The sequence below is a fragment of the Podarcis tiliguerta genome, assembly GCF_965153285.1.
Source record: "Podarcis tiliguerta genome assembly, chromosome: 8".
NCBI lineage: Eukaryota > Metazoa > Chordata > Lepidosauria > Squamata > Lacertidae > Podarcis > Podarcis tiliguerta.
The window spans coordinates 73,319,109-73,337,361 of record NC_139541.1 but is presented as its reverse complement, the minus strand read 5'-3'; the positions used below and the strand labels follow the sequence as shown (position 1 = coordinate 73,337,361).

Below are 18,253 nucleotides of genomic sequence, written 5' to 3'. Positions count from 1 at the left end.
GTTGTGATTCAGCAAGGGTAGCAGAGGTAAGTATAAAGCAATTGTGGCAACAGAGACTGTGGGATGCCTATCCTGGCTGCTTTACTTACCACCATAAACAGAACGAGCCAAATGCCCTCTAGATAGAAAATGAGTATGATAACCAACTCAGGAAGGCAGCTTGTCAGTATGTTTTAGGTTCTTCTTATTTTCCAGAACTGAGTTCTGCTTTGACTTTGAATAAGTGTCAACTAAGGGATTTACAAGAGAGGGACGCGAGTGGTGCTGTGGGTTAAACCACAGAGCCTAGGACTTGCCGATCGGAAGGTTGGCGGTTCGAGCTCCCGTTGCTCAGTCCCTGCTCCTGCCAACCTAGCAGTTCGAAAGCACATCAACGTGCAAGTAGATAAATAGGTACTGCTCTGGCGGGAAGGTAAACTGCATTTCCATGTGCTGCTCTGGTTCGCCAGAAGCAGCTTAGTCATGCTGGCCACATGACCCCGAAGCTATACACCGGCTCCCTTGGCCAATAAAGCGAGATGAGCGCCGCAACCTCAGAGTCGGTCACGACTGGACCTAATGGTCAGGGGTCCCTTTACCTTTACCTTTAAGGGATCTACAACTAATAGAATGGATCTACAACTAATAGGTAACACCAATTTCCCGCTTGGTATCTGCTCTTGAGGACAGAGCATTTTAGACCAAACTCTCACTAGTTTCCATAAGAAATGCCTTTACAGTAGTACCTCAGGTTAAGTACTTAATACATTCCGGAGGTCCGTTCTTAACATGAAACTGTTCTTAACCTGAAGCACCACTTTAGCTAATGGGGCCTCCTGCTGCTGCTGTGCCGCCGGAGCAGGATTTCTGTTCTCATCCTGAAGCAAAGTTCTTAATCTGAGGTACTATTTCTGGGTTAGCGGAGTCTGTAACCTGAAGTGTATGTAACCTGAAGCGTATGTAACCCAAGGTACCACTGTATTGAGCTGCATTTCCAAGTGATATCCACCACACAAACAAACAATATTATTAGTAGTATTATTTATTGATTTTATATACCGCCCTATAGCCGGAGGTCTCACGGCGATTCACAGAAAAGATCAACATAAAAACCGCAACATATATAATCAAAATAAAAACAACAACCCAATAACACCCCCCCCCAAAGAGCCACATTTTAAAATGGCATAGGATGTCAATCAGAACAACCAAAGGCCTGGTTAAAAAGGAACGTTTTTGCCTGGTGTAGAATGAAGGCGCCAGGCAAATTTCCCTGGGGAGAGCATTCCACAAATGGGGAGCCACTGCAGAGAAGGCCCGTTCTCGTGTTGCCACCCTCTGGACCTCTCGAGGAGCAGACACATGAAGGAGGGCCTCAGAAGATGATCTCAGGATCCTGGTGGGTTCATATGGAAAGAGGCAGTCCTAGAGGGGTTGGCACAGGTGTTGCAGGTCACTGAAGCAGCTCGCTCACCCTCCATGTCCCTTGGTCCTATGAACACCGTGAGACAGCACCCCAGCCCCTGCTCAAACTATCCTGCTAAACACCCTCGAAACACATTCATTTGTGAGGCCTGTTTGTGAACACTTGGTTGAGAACTCCCAGTAGCAGCAAATGAGCATAGATACACAGAAAATAGTAGCTCTCGCTTAGGGTTTGCCATATTTCAAAAAACTGAAATTCCAGACTCAAAAGCTTCATTTATTTATTTATTTTTGAAAAATCTACAAATAAAAATTTGATTTTCAGCTATTTTTAATGCAATTTGCCCAAATCCGCTGTCATACATGCAGATTTTCCCAGACATTCCAACGCTTTCTGCCCAGACACTGTTTACAAGGGCCAAATACTGGCTGTGTCTGGGAAATTAGAAGGGTGTGTGGCTATGAGGATCCATAGCTGTGTGACTATAACTACTGAGTGAACACTAGAGCTGTCCCTATTTAATCATGCTGCAAATAGGGATGTTCTGTCACTTTCAGTTTTCTCCGCTCCCCATTTATCTATGATTAAATTCAGCTCTCCCTTTGTTTTTAAATTCAGCCAGCCTTTTATTTCAGGGGCTGGCGATCCTAGGCCAGAGACCTCTCTATCTATTCCTTATGACTCTCCCCAGACTACATACATCAGCAGCCCTGCTTCAAATCCTCCTTTGTGGAATCTACACATATATTAAAAAATGCTTGTTTTAAAAAAGGTTTTGGAAAAAAATACATCAAATTTTCCATAGCTCACCATCACCATCTAGTGTCAAATTTCTTTACTGCACTTTACAACACACATTTTCTTTTGTAGCTGTATAGCTGAGCCCCTTGTCTGTTTTCGCCTGGCTGGAATGTGTCCCTGGACTGTGTTGGGTAAGTAGAAACAGCTGGGACATATGCTTTCCTCTTGGAAGCACACTCAACCTGAGAAATAAACGGCAAACTTGAAAAATAAACTTGCATTACAAAACGTCCATTGTGTAACTTGTGCAACCTGACATCTCAGCCAGCTGGCCCTGTCTTAATCAAATTATGGCTTCTGATTGATGGCTTCTGGTTTGGAGCGGAAGATTCTGCAGATGTTGCTGGCAAAGGAACACTGATCTTGCACTGTGACCTAGCTGAACGGGACAGAGTTGGGGGACCCCTCCTGCTGCCCCAGAATTGTATTCCTTAGAAGGCAACATGGGGAGGGATTTATACCAGTGGTGGGCGGAGCCAGAGGCAAACACGTAGGGGGAGCCAGGTGTGTGAACTACATTCCAGTTGTGCAAAAGTCATTCAGTCTCCACATTCCTGTATTCACACATCTCCACCTTTCCTCCAGACAAACAAGAGGCATTTCATAGTTCAAGTGTACATGTCATTCCTGGAAAATCACTTGAGGAGGGTGCGAGTCAAGAACAGCAAGGGCTGCAACCTGATGATAAGGAGTACAGCTTTTGGAAAGTCCTGGGGGCCACATAGAGACATTTGGTGGGCCTCATTCAGCCACCGGGCCTGATGTGCCTCATGTCTGTAGTGGAGCAATACTTGTCTTGCCTGAAATCACTGCTGAACAGAGTCTCCAAAGGCTGCTTCTATCATTGTAAACTCCAATTGTTTAGCCAAACCTTTTGTCCCTCTTGTGGAGTTTTATTTGCCAGGCATTTGCAATTGTTTCATCACATTTGTTCTACTTAACAACATTATATTATTCTTGTCTCTCAGTCTTACTCCTGTTTGAAGAATATGATGTAGTTTTTATTGCACTGTATTGAGTGAAGAGTGGATTTTTCAAGGAAGGAAGGAAGAATTCAAGGGTCATCTTCCATGTGTTACCTTTGCTCTCTAGTTGTAGGAACATGGAATCACAGAACTGTAGAATAGATTACCATTGTTGGAAAGGATTACCATTCTTGATATTGTCACAAAAGTTGTCACTGCCAAGCAGTGGCAAGAGCCCATGGGGTTCCAGGCACTGACTCAGAGTCTGTGTTCCTTTGGAGAATTGAGACATGGTGGAGACTGTTGTAGCTTTAAGAAATACGCTTAATTCACATCTTTACACCTTAAGTCTGCATGGAGGGAGTCCACATCTTACAGAAGAGTCCTTTCCAGAGGAAGTCCAAGGCATCTCTCTTTGCCAGCCTTTAGCCAGCCTGCCCAAAATGGATGCCAGTCCTTCTTCCTTCTTCTTATTCCCAGCAGAATTTGCTCAAAACTCTCTTTTCCTGTCACCTCACACCCGGTTCCCCTGGCAACCTTCCAAACCCCCAGTCTCCATTCACATGTCAGGGCAGGGAGGGAAGGGCGGTTCTCTTGCATTGCCACTGGCCCTCTAGAGCCCCCTTTTCTTCCTTAATGGTCCTAGCTTGGCCAGGCCATTTTGCATAGGCTAGTCCAGGAATTCCTATGCAGCTTCAATTCTCCCTTCATATCCCAAATAATCAACATCCCAGCATTTATTAATTTCTAGGGTTTAGGGGTCCACCAAAATCTATAACAATATTATAATATTGAATATGTAGTTTATGAGTTGTCTCCAATGTCAGTCCAATGGAGAGTAGTCCCATTGAAGTTAATGGGCATGGCTAACTTGGGTCCATTGATTTCAGTGGCTCGGATCTGCTGATGAATGAATGAAATCTTTATTGGAAAAAGCTATAAGCCATCACAATTGGTCACAATGCGTAGAATACAAATAATTGATTTACAACTGAACAACAACAATAGCAAAGCATACATACAATAATGCAAAAATTACACCTGCATACGTTAAGCACTCCACTTCTCACATTCCCCTTATGATACCTGTCTTGGTGCCTAGCTCTCAACTTACTTGCAGCCAAGGCAAATTTTGCAACCAGTGCAGTAGTAAATATGTTATTGCCAGCCAGCAAAATAGAGATTCACTCAAGGGGAGTTCAGTTAGAAAGAGAGCAAAGGATGCAATTGAGGAATTCTTGTCTAGGTGATGCTTATAAAGGGCATCGTAACAAATAGTGTTGAATGTCCTCCATGTCTCACGACTCACAGATGCAGAGCCTTTGGTGCACAGGGTATTCCCATTAGATATGCAGAGGGCGTACAATGAAGCATGAGATTAATAAAGTACTCCTCCAGCCCAAAAGATGTTTTATATATTGGATACCATAATGAGTATGCTATCTGGGAAAGTGAATGAAGGTCCCTCTATTTAGAGTCTGAATAAATATTTTCTTTGATGCATTGTTTGACTCTGTTAAGAGGCAAGATTTGGTAGGGATTCTACATTAATCCCATAATAATGGAGAATCTTACTGACTGAATCTTACTGACTTTCCAGAGGAAGTCCAAGGCATCTCTTTTCACTAGCCTTTAGCCAGCCTGTCCAAGATGGATGCCAGTCCTTCTTCTTATTCCCAGCAGCATTTGCTCAAAACTGTCTTTTCCTGTCACCTCACACCCGGTTCCCCTGGCAACCTTCCAAACCCCCAGTCTCTGTTCACACCTCAGGGCAGGGGGGAAGGGTGGTTCTCTTGCATTGCCACTGGCCCTCTAGAGCCCCCTATTGTTCCTTAATGGCCCTAGCTTAGCCAGGTCATCTTGCATAGGGTAGTCCAGGAATTCCTCTACAGCTTCTATTCTTCCTTCATATCCCAAATAACAATCATCCTAGCATTTATTAATTTCTAGGGTTTAGGGCCCCCCCCCAATCAATAACATTATTATATGGAATATGTAGTTTATGAGTTATCTCCAATGCCAGTCCTATGGAGAGTGAGACCCATTGAAGTCAATGGGCATGGCTAACTTGGGTCCATTGATTTCAGTGGCTCGGATCTGCTGATGAATGAATGAAATCTTTATTGGAAAAAGCTATAAGCCATCACAATTGGTCACAATGCGCATTGATTTCAGTGGGTCTGCTCTGAGTAGCGCTTAGTTGGGTATCATTAGGGTTGCCATACATCCGGCAACAGTCGGCAGCAGTGTCTTGTCGGAAATAGGCAAAATGTTTGGGAAAATCCGGGTGTATGGCAGCCCATGTTGGCAGTGCTGTTTTTGCAAATTATCCCTAAGATTAGCTCAAAAAGTCTGGATTTTCACCATTTGAAATATGACAACCCTAGCTATAGCCCTTAGTATTTTGCCATCACAGCCCTAACTCCCTTCCTTCCTTCTCCACAACACAGCCCTTCCAAACCCAAATGCAGGTTCCAGCAGTTCAGGTACTCCCCAATCCCCTTCTCACCCCCATATCCCGAGGATGGTGGTTCCCAGGACTGCCAGGAGAGGGCAAAGTTGAGGGCTGAGCCCTTGGAAACCTGACTCCGGGGTGACAGGCTCTTTTGCATGTCCAAGTTTAACATCCTCATCCTGATCAGAAAAGAGGTTTGGCTTGGCAGTGCTTCTCATATTGAATGAAAAGCCATCATCCTTCCGATTGCATTTGCTGCCGGAGCAGCAAGGCCCTGACTCGCTGGTGATATTTATAGGGCCAAAGGATTGGCTCTTTATAACATCGCAGGATGAGCGCTGGCAGGTCCAGATAATCATCGGCATGGAGCTGGATCCTGTTGTGGAAGAGAAGAGAGGACAAGAAAGACACAACATGTTAGGTATGGAGGGCATTGGCCCACTTCTCCCAGCATGCAGTGGAACACCACAGGGAATCGTGAAGAACATGGAGCCTGAGGCGTAACCCACATCCATGAGTTATTAGGGGGCAGGGCCTCCACACCTCTGGAAAAAGAGGCCTGTTTTGCCTCAGAGTGGCATTTTTGAGGTGAAAGGTTTGTGTGAGTAAGTTAAATTACTCCGGGAGGCAGATTCTGACATCGCAGGTGGTTGGACTAGATGTCCCTTGGTGTCCCTGCCAATTCTACAATTCTGTGTTCTATGATTCTATAATATTTGGCTTTAAGAAGTATCTTAATTGTTTATTTTAACTACGCAATATATTTTATTCTGTTTTCATTCTGCTTTGTGTTTTTTACCTGTCACATTTGAACCTGAGTAAGATGCATTTATTTCATTTAGAAAAAGCTTGTCACATCCCATTTTTCAGTGTGCTCAAATCCTCAAAGCAGCTTGCTGCAGATTTATTATGATTATTATTATTATAAAAAGATGGTACAATTAAGACATCATCTCACCAAAAGGCCCCTTGCAATCGACCGATCACCCTAAAAAGGGAATAAATCAGCACACCATTGCTAAACTAGAGAGGGAGCCACAGTGAAGCAGTAATTCAGGTTTCACCAACTTGCGCTGTCCATATGTAATGGACTCCAACTCCCATCAGCCCCAGCCAACTTCTAGAGGGCATCAGGGCTGGCAAAGGCTGCTGTAAAGAAAGCAGTCTTCAAGTAAGACGTGGGCAGCAGTGTTTGAAATTAGCCAGGCACGTTTTGCACCTGCTATCGGCTACCTGCAACCAAGTGCCAGGATGACACCTAACATCTCCACCATCTGGAGGTACCAGCCTGGGGATCACTGGATCTTGACTGTTTTCACACACTATTACCACATCCTGTAGAATTCTATCTGTTATATTTTGATCTGCACAATCAGAATGAACTTCAGGAACCAAAAGGCTTTTTCAGGAGCAGGAGCAGCTAATTGTTTTTGCTTGTTTTCACTTTCCTCGCCCCACTGCCCTGCTCACAGTTGTTAGGAATATTCTTACGTTATGAATGGTCCATGTCACCATTAAGAAAAAGAGGTAGGAATAGGCCAATATATATGTGGACTTTCCCTGGATGAAGAGATTTTTCTTCTTTGAGAACTTAAAGTTCTTAACCTAGCTCAAGGTGGTCATCTGAACTAGCCAGGGGTTTAGCTGAGAATCAATCACAGTCAGTCCGTCATTTGGAAAATAAGACTTTAGAGCAAGTAGACATTCTACTTGCATTTTAAATAATGCTTTTAGAAGGGAAGCAGGGCATAGTATGGTAAAATTAGAGGAGGTCAAGAGTGAAGCAACTTTATCCCATAATCTGAGCATTGGACCCACCTAATCTCCAAGGGAAGAGGGGTGTTGAACAGTTGATGCCAAAGTATGCTTCCTAACAAGTCCTAGCCTTCCGCAACCACCAGGTTCTGATGGTGGAAGTGAGTCCAGTTTGCGGGGAGGGGGGAGTATTTCGGAGGCAGGAGCTGTGGAAGAAATTTCCTAAGCAAACTCACCTCCTCCATCTATTTCAACAGTAATGTTCATGCTGCCTTGGTAACACCGGTCATAGTCTTTGCCGCATTCCATAGTCTCCTTGATGCTTCCACTGGTGCCCCAACCAAAGCCCGAGTAACACTGGTTGGAGCCTGTTACTGGAGTAAGAAATCAAAATGAAGAGCTGTAGTGGGTCTGAATTGAAAAAGGCCACACCCCTTTGTAGGAGTCTCTCCCTTTTCCCTGTCTCTTAAATAATGATAGAGGGAGAATATTTTGATTTGCTTTGCATATCAATGTGAAGCTAATTAATTTGCCCTTTTCAAAGCAATGGGTATCTTAATCGTACTTAGAGTAAACCCACCAAAGTGGCCCTCAACACCCCTCCCCCCCCCCGAAATACCTTTGTCCTTGATAGGGGTCTTGGAAACTACCCTCGTTTTCGCATTGCAAAGGTCACCGAAACAGTAGCTCTGTTTGAACTGAATGGCAAAGTGTCGGTCACCAGAGTTGATTGGTTTTGTTCCATCCACAAGGTCCTTGCTGGCGCAGCCTTTGTGACTCATTATCAAAACCTCTTTATCTAAAAGGCGGGGGAGGGGAAAAGATGTATAAATACAAACAATAGATTGATGCTGTGGCAGAGTGTTCCAAAGACCTTACTTTCACAATTTTTGCTCTGCGGCTGATTTATTTTGGTGGGGTTAGGGTTGCCATATTTCAAAAACTGAAAATCTGGACACAAAAGTTTCTGTTTGTTTTTGGCCAAAGTTGTTAAGCCTTTTTGTTTTGCCCAAAGTTGTTGATGCCCGGATACAGCTGTACCTTGTTTTGTGGCCGGGATCCATTCTGGAGCCCCGGCTGGTAGTCCAAAAAGGATGCAGGGCAAAGCACCTTGTCTGCACACACTTCTGTGCATGCACGAAGTACGATTTAGTGTGTCTGTGCATGCGCGAGAATCAAACTCAGAAGTAACCCATTCTGGTACTTCCGGGTTTGCCGCAGACATTTGCCGGAATGGATGCTAGACAAGGCGGACGTTCATGGAGGTATTGCTGTATTCCAGTCATTTCTACCCAGACACTGTTTGTGATGGCCGAATTCCTGGAATGCCTGGAAAATTCCAGATGTGTGGGCAACTCAATGCAGGGTGGGGTGGCTGCCAATCCCCCCTTCCCCTCCCGCTGGTTCATGTCTAGCTTGGTGCCATGGGTGGGGTTGATTTTGGTCATGTGAGTGCCCCTAGAACATGCTGATAGTTCTTCTCACTTCCTACTTCTTCCTATTTCCTCATGACACACTTCCTGGCAGCTGTTTACCTCAAAAGCCTTATACAGCTGTGTTGGAAACCAGCCCAAGACCGTGACCAAGCATCTGTGGGCCACCTGCCTGTCCTGTGATGCAAGGGGCAGAAGGAATACTGGATGGTGCAATGTGTGTGGCTCTTCCCATAGGACGGTAGCCTGCATTCTACCCATGCAAAATCCAGAGCTTTTCTACACTCTCACATCTCCAAATCCTCCTCTGAGGCAAGTAAGATGCATATTCATTTCAAGCATGCAGAACAGGAAGGGCTGGAGCCAGAATGGCGCTTTCCCAGAGGAGTAAAGAAAATGCTGAACCAACTTAGGAAGAGTGGCTGATTAAATTGATGGATTATACTGAAATGGCAAAAGTAATGGGTGTAATAAGAAATTGGGGGGGGGGGTAAAGAAAGGGTGAAATTTGTAGAATATCTGAAAAGTTCTGGCATGCTAATAAGTTCATTAGTAGGATTAACTTAAATATTACTAAGATAAATGAAATAATAACTTTAAAATGGAGTAAAGTGGAACATGCAGTGTTAAAGCTAAAGTAGAAAAGGAACCACAAAAGGGGTTGGGGAAAATAATATATGTGTTTGTAAGGTGTGTATTTGTAATCTTGTGAAAACTGAAAATAAAGTTTATATATATAAAAAGAACACAATGGAAGTCTACACCAGCCACCCTTATCCTTTTCTTTTCTTTTCTTTTCTTTTCTTTTCTTTTCTTTTCTTTTCTTTTCTTTTCTTTTCTTTTCTTTTCTTTTCTTTTCTTTTCTTTTCTTTTCTTTTCTTTTCTTTTCTTTTCTTTTCTTTTCTTTTCTTTTCTTTTCTTTTCTTTTCTTTTCTTTTCTTTGTGCCCAGGAACTGTGGTTTATTCTAATAAACGAGGACAGTGGTTTTCAACTAGTGTGCAGTGGCACCCTGGGGTGCCTTGAATGATGGTCAGGGATGCCATGGGCAACATTGGCCTCTGTCCTTCTTTCTTTCCTTCACTCCCTCCTCTGATGCGCCCTCTCTCGTCTCTGCCTCCTAAAGGCTTGCACAGCTGTTTGTTGCAGCAGCCCTAGCTATAAGCTCCCCAGATGGATGGTGCCTCTGGGGCTGGCCAGGGGGTGCTGGTTGCCAGGAGCTGAGGCAACCATGGAGTAAGCAAGCAAGCAGGTGAGGAAGCCCAGCCAGTCTACCAGCCCTTGCTGCTGAGAGTGGACAGACTAGTGGAAGGCCAGACAGCCAGGCGCCACGCTGGCCTTTCTTGTGCTTGCTGTGTACAAAGCTTGCCTGGGAGCTAAGTGCCTGTTGCTGTCACTGCAGCCTCCCAAGGTAAGGTGCTGTCCTCACGTTCACCTTAAGCCAGTCTCCGTTGGGCCACTAAGGCTGGAGGTATCCTCTTCCCAGGCCCCTGTGGGGCAGTGTGAGAAGGCAACTCTCTTTGGAGTGGGAGGGAGCGACTCAGACATCAGCGGCTACCAGAAGCAGGGGCGAAGGAAGGCATTGTGACACCTGAGGCAGGGCGTTGCTACATAGGGCGCATGTGTGACATAGCTATGTATGACTCCGTAGCGACACTGCACATGCGTTGTAGATAGCGATTTGCCGGTGACGGTGCTCCAGTGCCGTATGGACAGTGCTGGGATGCTCTGCTCGTGGCTGCAGCTGCGAACGGAGGATTGTTTGCATGTGGCTGTAGCGGCGAGGAACGGATCCCACCACTGTCCGTAAGGCGATGGAGCAGCGCCAGCGGAAAACCACTTTGTACAGCGCATGTGCAGCATCACTACGTACAGCGCATGAGGTGTATGTAGCGATGCTGCACATGCGCTGTACAAAGTAAAAAAAAACAAAAAACCCAACATGTGCAAATAGAAAATAAAATGAATCAAAACACATTTTAAATACCTCAATTCTGAATGCATGCAAAGCATCATTTCAGGCCCCAGGCAATTCCACTGGGAATTTTAGGGATTGCAAGTAATTTCATGCTTTTCCTCTCTCAAAAATCTTGCAGCCACACAGGATTCATCTGACAGAGCAGCACTTACCAATAGTCAATGTAAGTTGTGCATCTGTGCAAACATTCTCAGCATGGGAGCAGTTTCTAATGCCACCTCCTGTGTAAGTTGTTGACGTGGTGTTGCCCTTGCGTGGAGTGGTAAGTTTCACGGTGCTGGAGCTATGACACTTCAAGGCAGAAATTCCTGAAAAGAAATGTGGCGGAAAAGGGTATGAGATGCTGGAGAAGCTATTAGCAATGTCTTTCTGCCTTGAAATCATCAGGGACTAGAAATAGATTTCCCCCTTTTAAAATGAAAGCAGAAGTTCTTAGGAGGCAAAGATTTGTGCCAAATCCATGTTCTGACCCGCAGGCCCAAAGGAAGGGCCTGAGTGAGTGGTTTAATATGTGGATACGAAAGACGGATGTCAAAAAGGCCGGTCCTAGAGCTTTATTAAATGATAGAGTTGGATGGGACCACGAGGAGCATCTAGTCCAATGCCAGATGTTGGATTCCAACTCGCACCAACAACAGTCAGATGTAAACTTATAAAAGAGAACAATGACAACCAAATTATAGGTATTAGCCCCAACCCCAACAAGGTATTGTAGTTAAACAAAACTTAACCTAATACTTCATTTATAAAAATGAAAAATAAAGTTTTCTACCTGGGTATTCTTTCTTTTTGTCTCTTCTTCTGTTTTGTGTCTTATCTTACTCTGTGCACTTGTAATTATGCACTTTTTATCTTTTAATGAAGAATATAGAGAATAATAATGGGAAAAACCTACAGCACAGTGTAGGTTTGAAAGTAAAGTTTGAACCAAAAATATGTATGGCTGGAGGCAGTCAGCTCCATGGGAGCACACTTCACAGTTCCTGGTCTGAATGCTTTTACTGCCTTTGCTTAGAGGCAGGATACAGATTCTTGGCTGACAGCTGTCACTCAGAAGAAAGAGCTGAAACACCCCCTCCCCACTTGTTCTTAGGAAGCAAAGATTTGCGCCAAGTGCCTGTTCTGAACCGCAGGCCCAAAGGTGAATATACTAAAAAAGAAAGCACTACCTAATTCATCTACAATTTGGGAAATTTTACAGTGCCCCCTGCCCCAAGCGTGGTTGCTTGGTTGCTGCAACTTTAAAAGCAAAACTTGAAATGTTTGTATTTTTTTTCTGTATTTCTGTAATTGTTTATTCACGTGTTAAGAGTTATTGGCTTTTAATTACTGTTTTACTGAAAGCTTAGAAGTATGATTTGGGTCAAAATAATGAGAATCAATTTGAACCAAAATAAAAAATAAAATAAAAATGAGTGGAGGCTGAACGCGCCATAGGATCACGCTTCACAGTTCCTAGTCCGACTGCTTTTACTGCACTTGCTTAGAGGCAGGATACAGAATCTTAACTGACAGCTGTCACTCAGCGGAAAGAGCTGAGACACCCCCTCCCCACTTGTCCCTCTTCAGCAGGGAGGGGAGCAGAAGGCTCAGGTCTTCTTCATTTCCTGTTTTTCCCTGGGTAGGTTTTCCCACAACTTTAAAAACACTACATTAGGCTGCTTAGCCATTGCCTCTCTACTGAGTGCCAGCATGAAGCAAATCAAACCATATTCATTTTCCGGGAAAGCTCCTGGGGGACATGACTCCGCCTTCTCTTTACTTGATGCAGCCCAGACCTTCTCCTCCTCGCAGACAGGGCTAAACCCACGTCACAGAGAAACTCCTCCCCACCAGCACTCACAAAACAGACGGGGGACCCTCCCACTGGGGTGGGGCTGCTCGTGAAAACTTTGTACGCATCGCAAGAGAAAAGCAGATTTCAGCAAAGACAGGAACAGCCAGTCCACCTCGGCCGCTGGGTCCCTTCTCCCGCAGATAGAGAACCCACATCATAGAGACACTCCTCCCAACCAGCAGCCCCAAAAATGTGACTTAAGCAAGTCATACGACGTTCACTATCTAGGAAACATCCGGAGTAGGGTATGTAGTAGTAGTATGTCCTCTTTTTCCTTGAAATTTCTGTCTGGGAGGATTTTTAAATGTCCAGGTTTCTGTTTGTTACTTTGTTACTTTGTTTACATTAATCTAAGAAAAAATTCTAGTGTTTTAGACTCAGATCTAAGGCACCCAGCTAAGTGAATCACAACAGAGCTGCAGCTTAAACTGGCTACATACTATATCATTCATTTTTCTTGTTGCTGAACTAAAAGGATGCTGGCTCAGCTACAAGATCTTGAAGAAGGAGTCTGGAAGGGCAAGAGTTAACATCTCCCTGCCCTTAAGGAGAGTCCTTATGTACATGTTAAATGCAGGAATCCTTTGCCCAACATGGGGCTCAAACCCATGACCCTGAGATTAAGCTTCTCTTGCTGTACCACCCCCCTTGAACCCTTTTGGTTGCCCGTTTCTGAACTTTTCCCATACACCTTAGGATTCTTTCTTGTTTCTCCATGCAAATCTAGTTGGCACCCACCCAGCCACCCAGGTCTGCGACTGGAGGACATCCCAAAAGCAATAACTGGTACCTGAAATAAGAAAGATCATCGCCAGCAGTCCTTGCAGCATAACTGTTGCAGCTCTCCATCTCAATGCAACATCCTCCATGGTCTGAAGGCGACAGTTTCCTGATGAGTCGTGGAGGAAAAGGAAAAGCAGTCTATTATCTGAGAGAGTTGGGCTGTTTGGTTATATATATATATATATATCGTGCACAAACATGCTAGCTAGAGAATAACAGGAGGGACTTCCTGAAATACAAGAGCAGTTCTGGTGAGGACAGGATTACATAAAGAAGCAGGCAGCTGTCCAACAGGGGCGGACCCATATTTTAATATTTATATGGAGTCCCTGAGTGATGGCCAACCAGCTGTGCTAGTGCAAACGAAGGCTGGCCTCTCTTGCTCTCCTCGCCCTCTTCTCCCATCCTCTCCTTTTTCTTCGTCTGATGTTCATTTCATGGCTGAATCACAAAGACAGTCGGGTGGATGTCTAGGGGTTCCCACCCTCCTTTCCCCTTTCTATCTATTTTTCTCAAGCAGAAAGACAAATTCATAGCTTCATAAATCCTCCCCTCTCTTTCCTCTCTCTCTTTCCCCCAAACTGGAGAAAAGCAGTGGACTTAAAAAATAAAATAAAAATAAAATTCTAATGCAAAGCAATTTCCTTCTGCTTCCCGTTTCCAAACCTGCCTGGAGGAGATGCTTTTAGGATTTCCAGTTCCTTCTGCCCATTTCATCCGTTCTCAGACAAATCTCACTGTGAACTGTAAGGTGGAGGATGGGAGGAACTGTCAAAAACAGCTTGCTGCTCAATACCTCCCTTACCTCTCCCTGGCTCACCGCCCTGTGCTGGGGAACTGCCCACCAGGCCTAAATCCAGCTTTGACAATGGAGTTCAACAGACTATGAAAACAGGACTTGTTAGAGGCGAAACGTTTCTGCCCAGAAAAGTGAAGAAAATCTGCATGCACACAGCTGGTATTTAGATATAACTGTTGGCTGAGGATCAATAAACTTTGTTGGAATCCTTGGAAGAAGCGGCTTTTTGAGTGCATAGCTTCTGGATAGCTCAGCTGGTTAGAGTTTGGTGCTGTCAGGGACGGTGGGGTGAGCCCCCCCCCCCGGGGTGCCTTTTTGTCACCCCCTCAAAAATGGCACCCAGGGCAGCCCACCCTCTTCCTCTGCCACTGCCCTCAGCCTCTCCGATGGATGATCACAACATCAGAGAAGGGCAGCACTGCTGCCTCTCCCAGGCTTCCGCCCCCTGGGTCTGCTGCTGTCACCCATGCACCAAAGCCCAGCCCCAAAGTCCAGCCTGGACGCGGCTTCCCTCGATGGGAACTATAGGTGGGGGCACAAAAATATGTGCCTGGGGCAATGGCCCCAACAGCCCCTCTCCTGTTACGCCATTGTGTCCAATGTCTGCAAACAGCAGATCATAGACACCAACTCCTAGAGGCCAAGCTATATTTGCCGCCCTCCGTATCATATTTGAGGAGGCTGGTGGCTCCCAGAGTTGATGGGCTTAAAAGAGAAGACTTATTTACCACCATAAACAGCACGAGCCAAATGCCCTCTGGATAGAAAATGAGTATGATAACCAACTCTGGAAAGCAGCTTGTCAATATGTTTTAGGTTCTTCTTATTTTCCAGAACTGAGTTCTGCTTTCACTTTGAATAAGTGTCAACTAAGGGATTGGCTCTTCTGGATAGATTCCAGAATGGACCAAGGAAGGGTATTATTATAAGGCAATATAAAATTAGGAAATGCGTAAGAGAGAATCAAAACGGAGGATTCTCAGAAAAGCTGAGGGAAGTCCAAAAAAAAGAATGTATCTGTGAAAAATATGTGTTATGTTTTTTTATATAATTTTGTATTGTAAAATTAATAAACATATTTATATAAAAAAAAATCCAGAATGGACCTACAACTAATAGGAAACACCCCCCTTGGTATCCAGTCTTGAGAACAGAGCATTTTAGACCAAACTCTCACTAGTTTCCTTAAGAAATGCCTTTATTAAGCTGCATTTCCACCACACAAACAAACATCATCATCATTAATAATAATAATAATAATAATAATAATAATAATAATAATAATAGAATTTATATACCACCGTATAGCCGGAGGTCTCAGGGAGTTTCACAGAAAAGATCAACATAAAAACCGCAATATATATAATCAAAATAAAAACAACAACCCAATAACACCCCCCCCCCCCGAAAAGAGCCACATTTTAAAAGGGCAAAGGATGTCAACCAAAGTCCTGGTTAAAAAGGTATGATTTTGCCTGGTGCCTAAGGGTGTATAAGGAAGGCACCAGGGGAGAGCATTCCACAGATGGGGAGCCACTGCAGAGAAGGCCCATTCTCGTGTTGCCACCCTCTGGACCTCTCGAGGAGGAGGCACACGAAGGAGGGCCTCAGAAGATGATCTCAGGATCCCGGTAGGTTCACATGGAAAGAGGCAGTCCTTGAGGTATTGGCACAGGTGTTGCAAGTCACTGAAGCAGCTCCCTCACCCTGCATGTCTCTTGTTCCTATGAACACTGTGAGACAGCCCCCCAGCCCCCCCCCCAACTTCCATGCCAAACACCCTCACAAACACCCTTGTCTTGGTGGTGAACTCCTAGAAGCAGCAATGAGCATGGATCCACAGAAAATAGCAGCTCTAGCTTAGGGTTGCCATATTGAAAATCTGAAATTCCAGACATAAAAACTTTTTCTTTTTTCACCCTTTTTTTGCAAATTCTAAAAATCTAAATTTGATTTTCTGCTATTTTTAATGAAATTCGCCAAAATCTAATGCCATACATCTGGATTTTCCCAGACATTCCAACGTTTTCTGCCCAGACACTGTTTATGAGGGCCAAATACCGGCTATGTCCGGGAAATTAGACAGGGGTGTGGCTATGGGGGGGTCCATAGCTGTGTGACTATCACTACTGAGGCATAAAGACAGAGCATTTCTATGCACAGCTGTCCCTATTTAATCATGCTGCAAATAGAGATAATCTGTCACTTTCAGTTTTCTCCGTTCCCCATTTATCTATGGTTAATTTTTTTAATTTTTAATTTTATTTTAAAATGCTTTATAAATTTTACAAATAAAAAAGACAATCAACAACAGTCCAAAAAAGTCAGAACAGAGAGAAGAATAAACAAAGAGATTAAAAGGAAAAAGGAAAAACTATTTGCCAAGCGGTGGCAAGAGCCCATGGGGTTCCAGGCACTGACTCAGAGTCTGTGTTTCTTTGGAGAATTGAGACATGGCGGAGACTCGTAGCTTTAATAAATATTCTTAATTCACCTATTTACACCTTAAATCTGCATGGAGGGAGTCCACATCTTACAGAAGAGTCCTTTCCAGAGGAAGTCCAAGGCATCTCTCTTCGCCAGCCTTTAGCCAGCCTGCCCAAGATGGATGCCAGTCCTTCTTCCTTCTTCTTATTCCCAGCAGCATTTGCTCAAAACTCTCTCTTCCTGTCACCTCACACCAGGTTACCCTGGCAACCTTCCAAACCCCCCAGTCTCTATTCACACCTCAGGGCAAGGGGGAAGGATGGTTCTCTTGCGATGACAATGGCTCTCTAGAGACCCCTTTTGTTCCTTAATGGCCCTAGCTTGGCCAGGTCATTTTGCATAGGCTAGTCCAGGAATTCCTATGCAGCTTCAATTCTCCCTTCATATCCCAAATAATCAACATCCTAGCATTTATTAATTTCCAGGGTTTACGGGTCCCCCAAAATCTATAACAATATTATTATACTGAATATGTAGTTTATGAGTTGTCTCCAATGCCAGTCCTATGGAGAGTAGTCCCACTGAAGTTAATGGGCATGGCTATTAACTTCAGCTACACCAGAAGGAGGGTCTCCACCCCCATCCTTCTGCCCGGACACTGAGGTCCAGTGCCGAGGGCCTTCTGGCGGTTCCCTCACTGCGAGAAGTGAGGTTACAGGGAACCAGGCAGATCTGTGGGGTCTTGGGAAGCAAACAAATTGCTTGGTTTTGGGAGGGAGAATCAGACCCCATGGCGGTGGTTATCCAAAATAAAATTTTATTATATATATATATATATGAGCCGTACATGCTATTGGTTGGGACAGGTCACTGTCTTGGAACCTCAACTCCCCAGCTTGCTTCCTTCCTTCCTTCCTTCACCACAACACAGCCCTTCCAAACCCAAATGCAGGTTCCAGCAGTTCAGGTGCTCCCAAACCCCCTTCCTCATCCCCATATCCTGAGCATGGTGGTTCCTAGGACTGCCAGGAAAGGGCAAAGTTGAAGGTTGAGCCCTTGGAAACTTGACCCATAATGATCATAAGACAGGTATGGGTTGGTGGTGCTCCTCACACCAAAATTGGTTGGGTTGATTATCCTGCCATTGCAATTGATGCTGGAGCAACAAGACTCCGACTTGCTGGTGATATTTATGGGTCCAAAGATTTGGCTCTTTATAGCATCGCAGGCTGGGCGCTGGCAGGTCCTGAAGATCATGGACCTTGAGAAGGTTGCTGTTGTGGGAAGGGAAGGGAAGAAAGGCAAAAAATGTTAGGCATGAGGGGTGTTGCCCCTCTTTTCCCAGCATGCAGTGGGACGCCACAAGGAATTGTGAAGAACATGGAGCCTGAGGGGTAATCCAAACCCATGGGTACTTAGGGGGCAGACCCCCCTACACGTCTGAAAAAGCTGCCTGTTTTGTTTTAGAGTGGCAATTTTGAGGGGGGAAATCTGTTAAATTCTTCCGGGGAGCAAACTCTTAACTGACATAGCGTTTGGTCTTAAGAACTATTTTAATTATTCATTTTAATTGTGTCATGTATTCTCTTTTATGTCTTTTATCTTCTGTAATGACTC

At 44.6% G+C, this 18,253-nt stretch overlaps 1 protein-coding gene and 2 long non-coding RNA genes across 6 annotated transcripts in view; 1 reads left to right on the top strand and 2 right to left on the bottom strand.

Moving 5' to 3' along the window:
* The window catches only part of LOC310684844, a 61,407-nt gene that overhangs the window by 23,147 nt on the left and 20,007 nt on the right, over positions 1–18,253 (top strand). The window contains exons 3-4 of one of the 3 annotated variants that reach the window (XR_014514863.1): positions 12,416–12,872; positions 13,355–14,427. This is a non-coding gene — a long non-coding RNA (uncharacterized lncRNA). Of the gene's footprint in view, positions 1–12,415; positions 12,873–13,354; positions 14,428–18,253 lie in introns of those variants that run through there. The other 2 variants (XR_014514861.1, XR_014514862.1) reach the window with 2 other exon arrangements.
* LOC310684821 overlaps positions 1,006–18,253 on the bottom strand; it is a 75,643-nt gene continuing 58,395 nt past the window's right edge. The window contains exon 2 of the long non-coding RNA XR_014514826.1: positions 1,006–3,361. This is a non-coding gene — a long non-coding RNA (uncharacterized lncRNA). The remainder of the gene's footprint in view (positions 3,362–18,253) is intronic.
* LOC310684443 (uncharacterized protein) overlaps positions 5,337–18,253 on the bottom strand; it is a 50,511-nt gene continuing 37,594 nt past the window's right edge. The window contains exons 5-8 of one of the 2 annotated variants that reach the window (XM_083455623.1): positions 10,943–11,098; positions 8,001–8,180; positions 7,618–7,755; positions 5,337–6,002 (exon numbers count right to left, since the gene is read on the bottom strand). In XM_083455623.1, the coding sequence (XP_083311749.1) occupies positions 5,677–6,002; positions 7,618–7,755; positions 8,001–8,180; positions 10,943–11,098 (800 nt within the window). In that variant the 3' untranslated portion in view covers positions 5,337–5,676. Of the gene's footprint in view, positions 6,003–7,617; positions 7,756–8,000; positions 8,181–10,942; positions 11,099–17,465; positions 17,911–18,253 lie in introns of those variants that run through there. The other variant, XM_083455624.1, reaches the window with a different exon arrangement.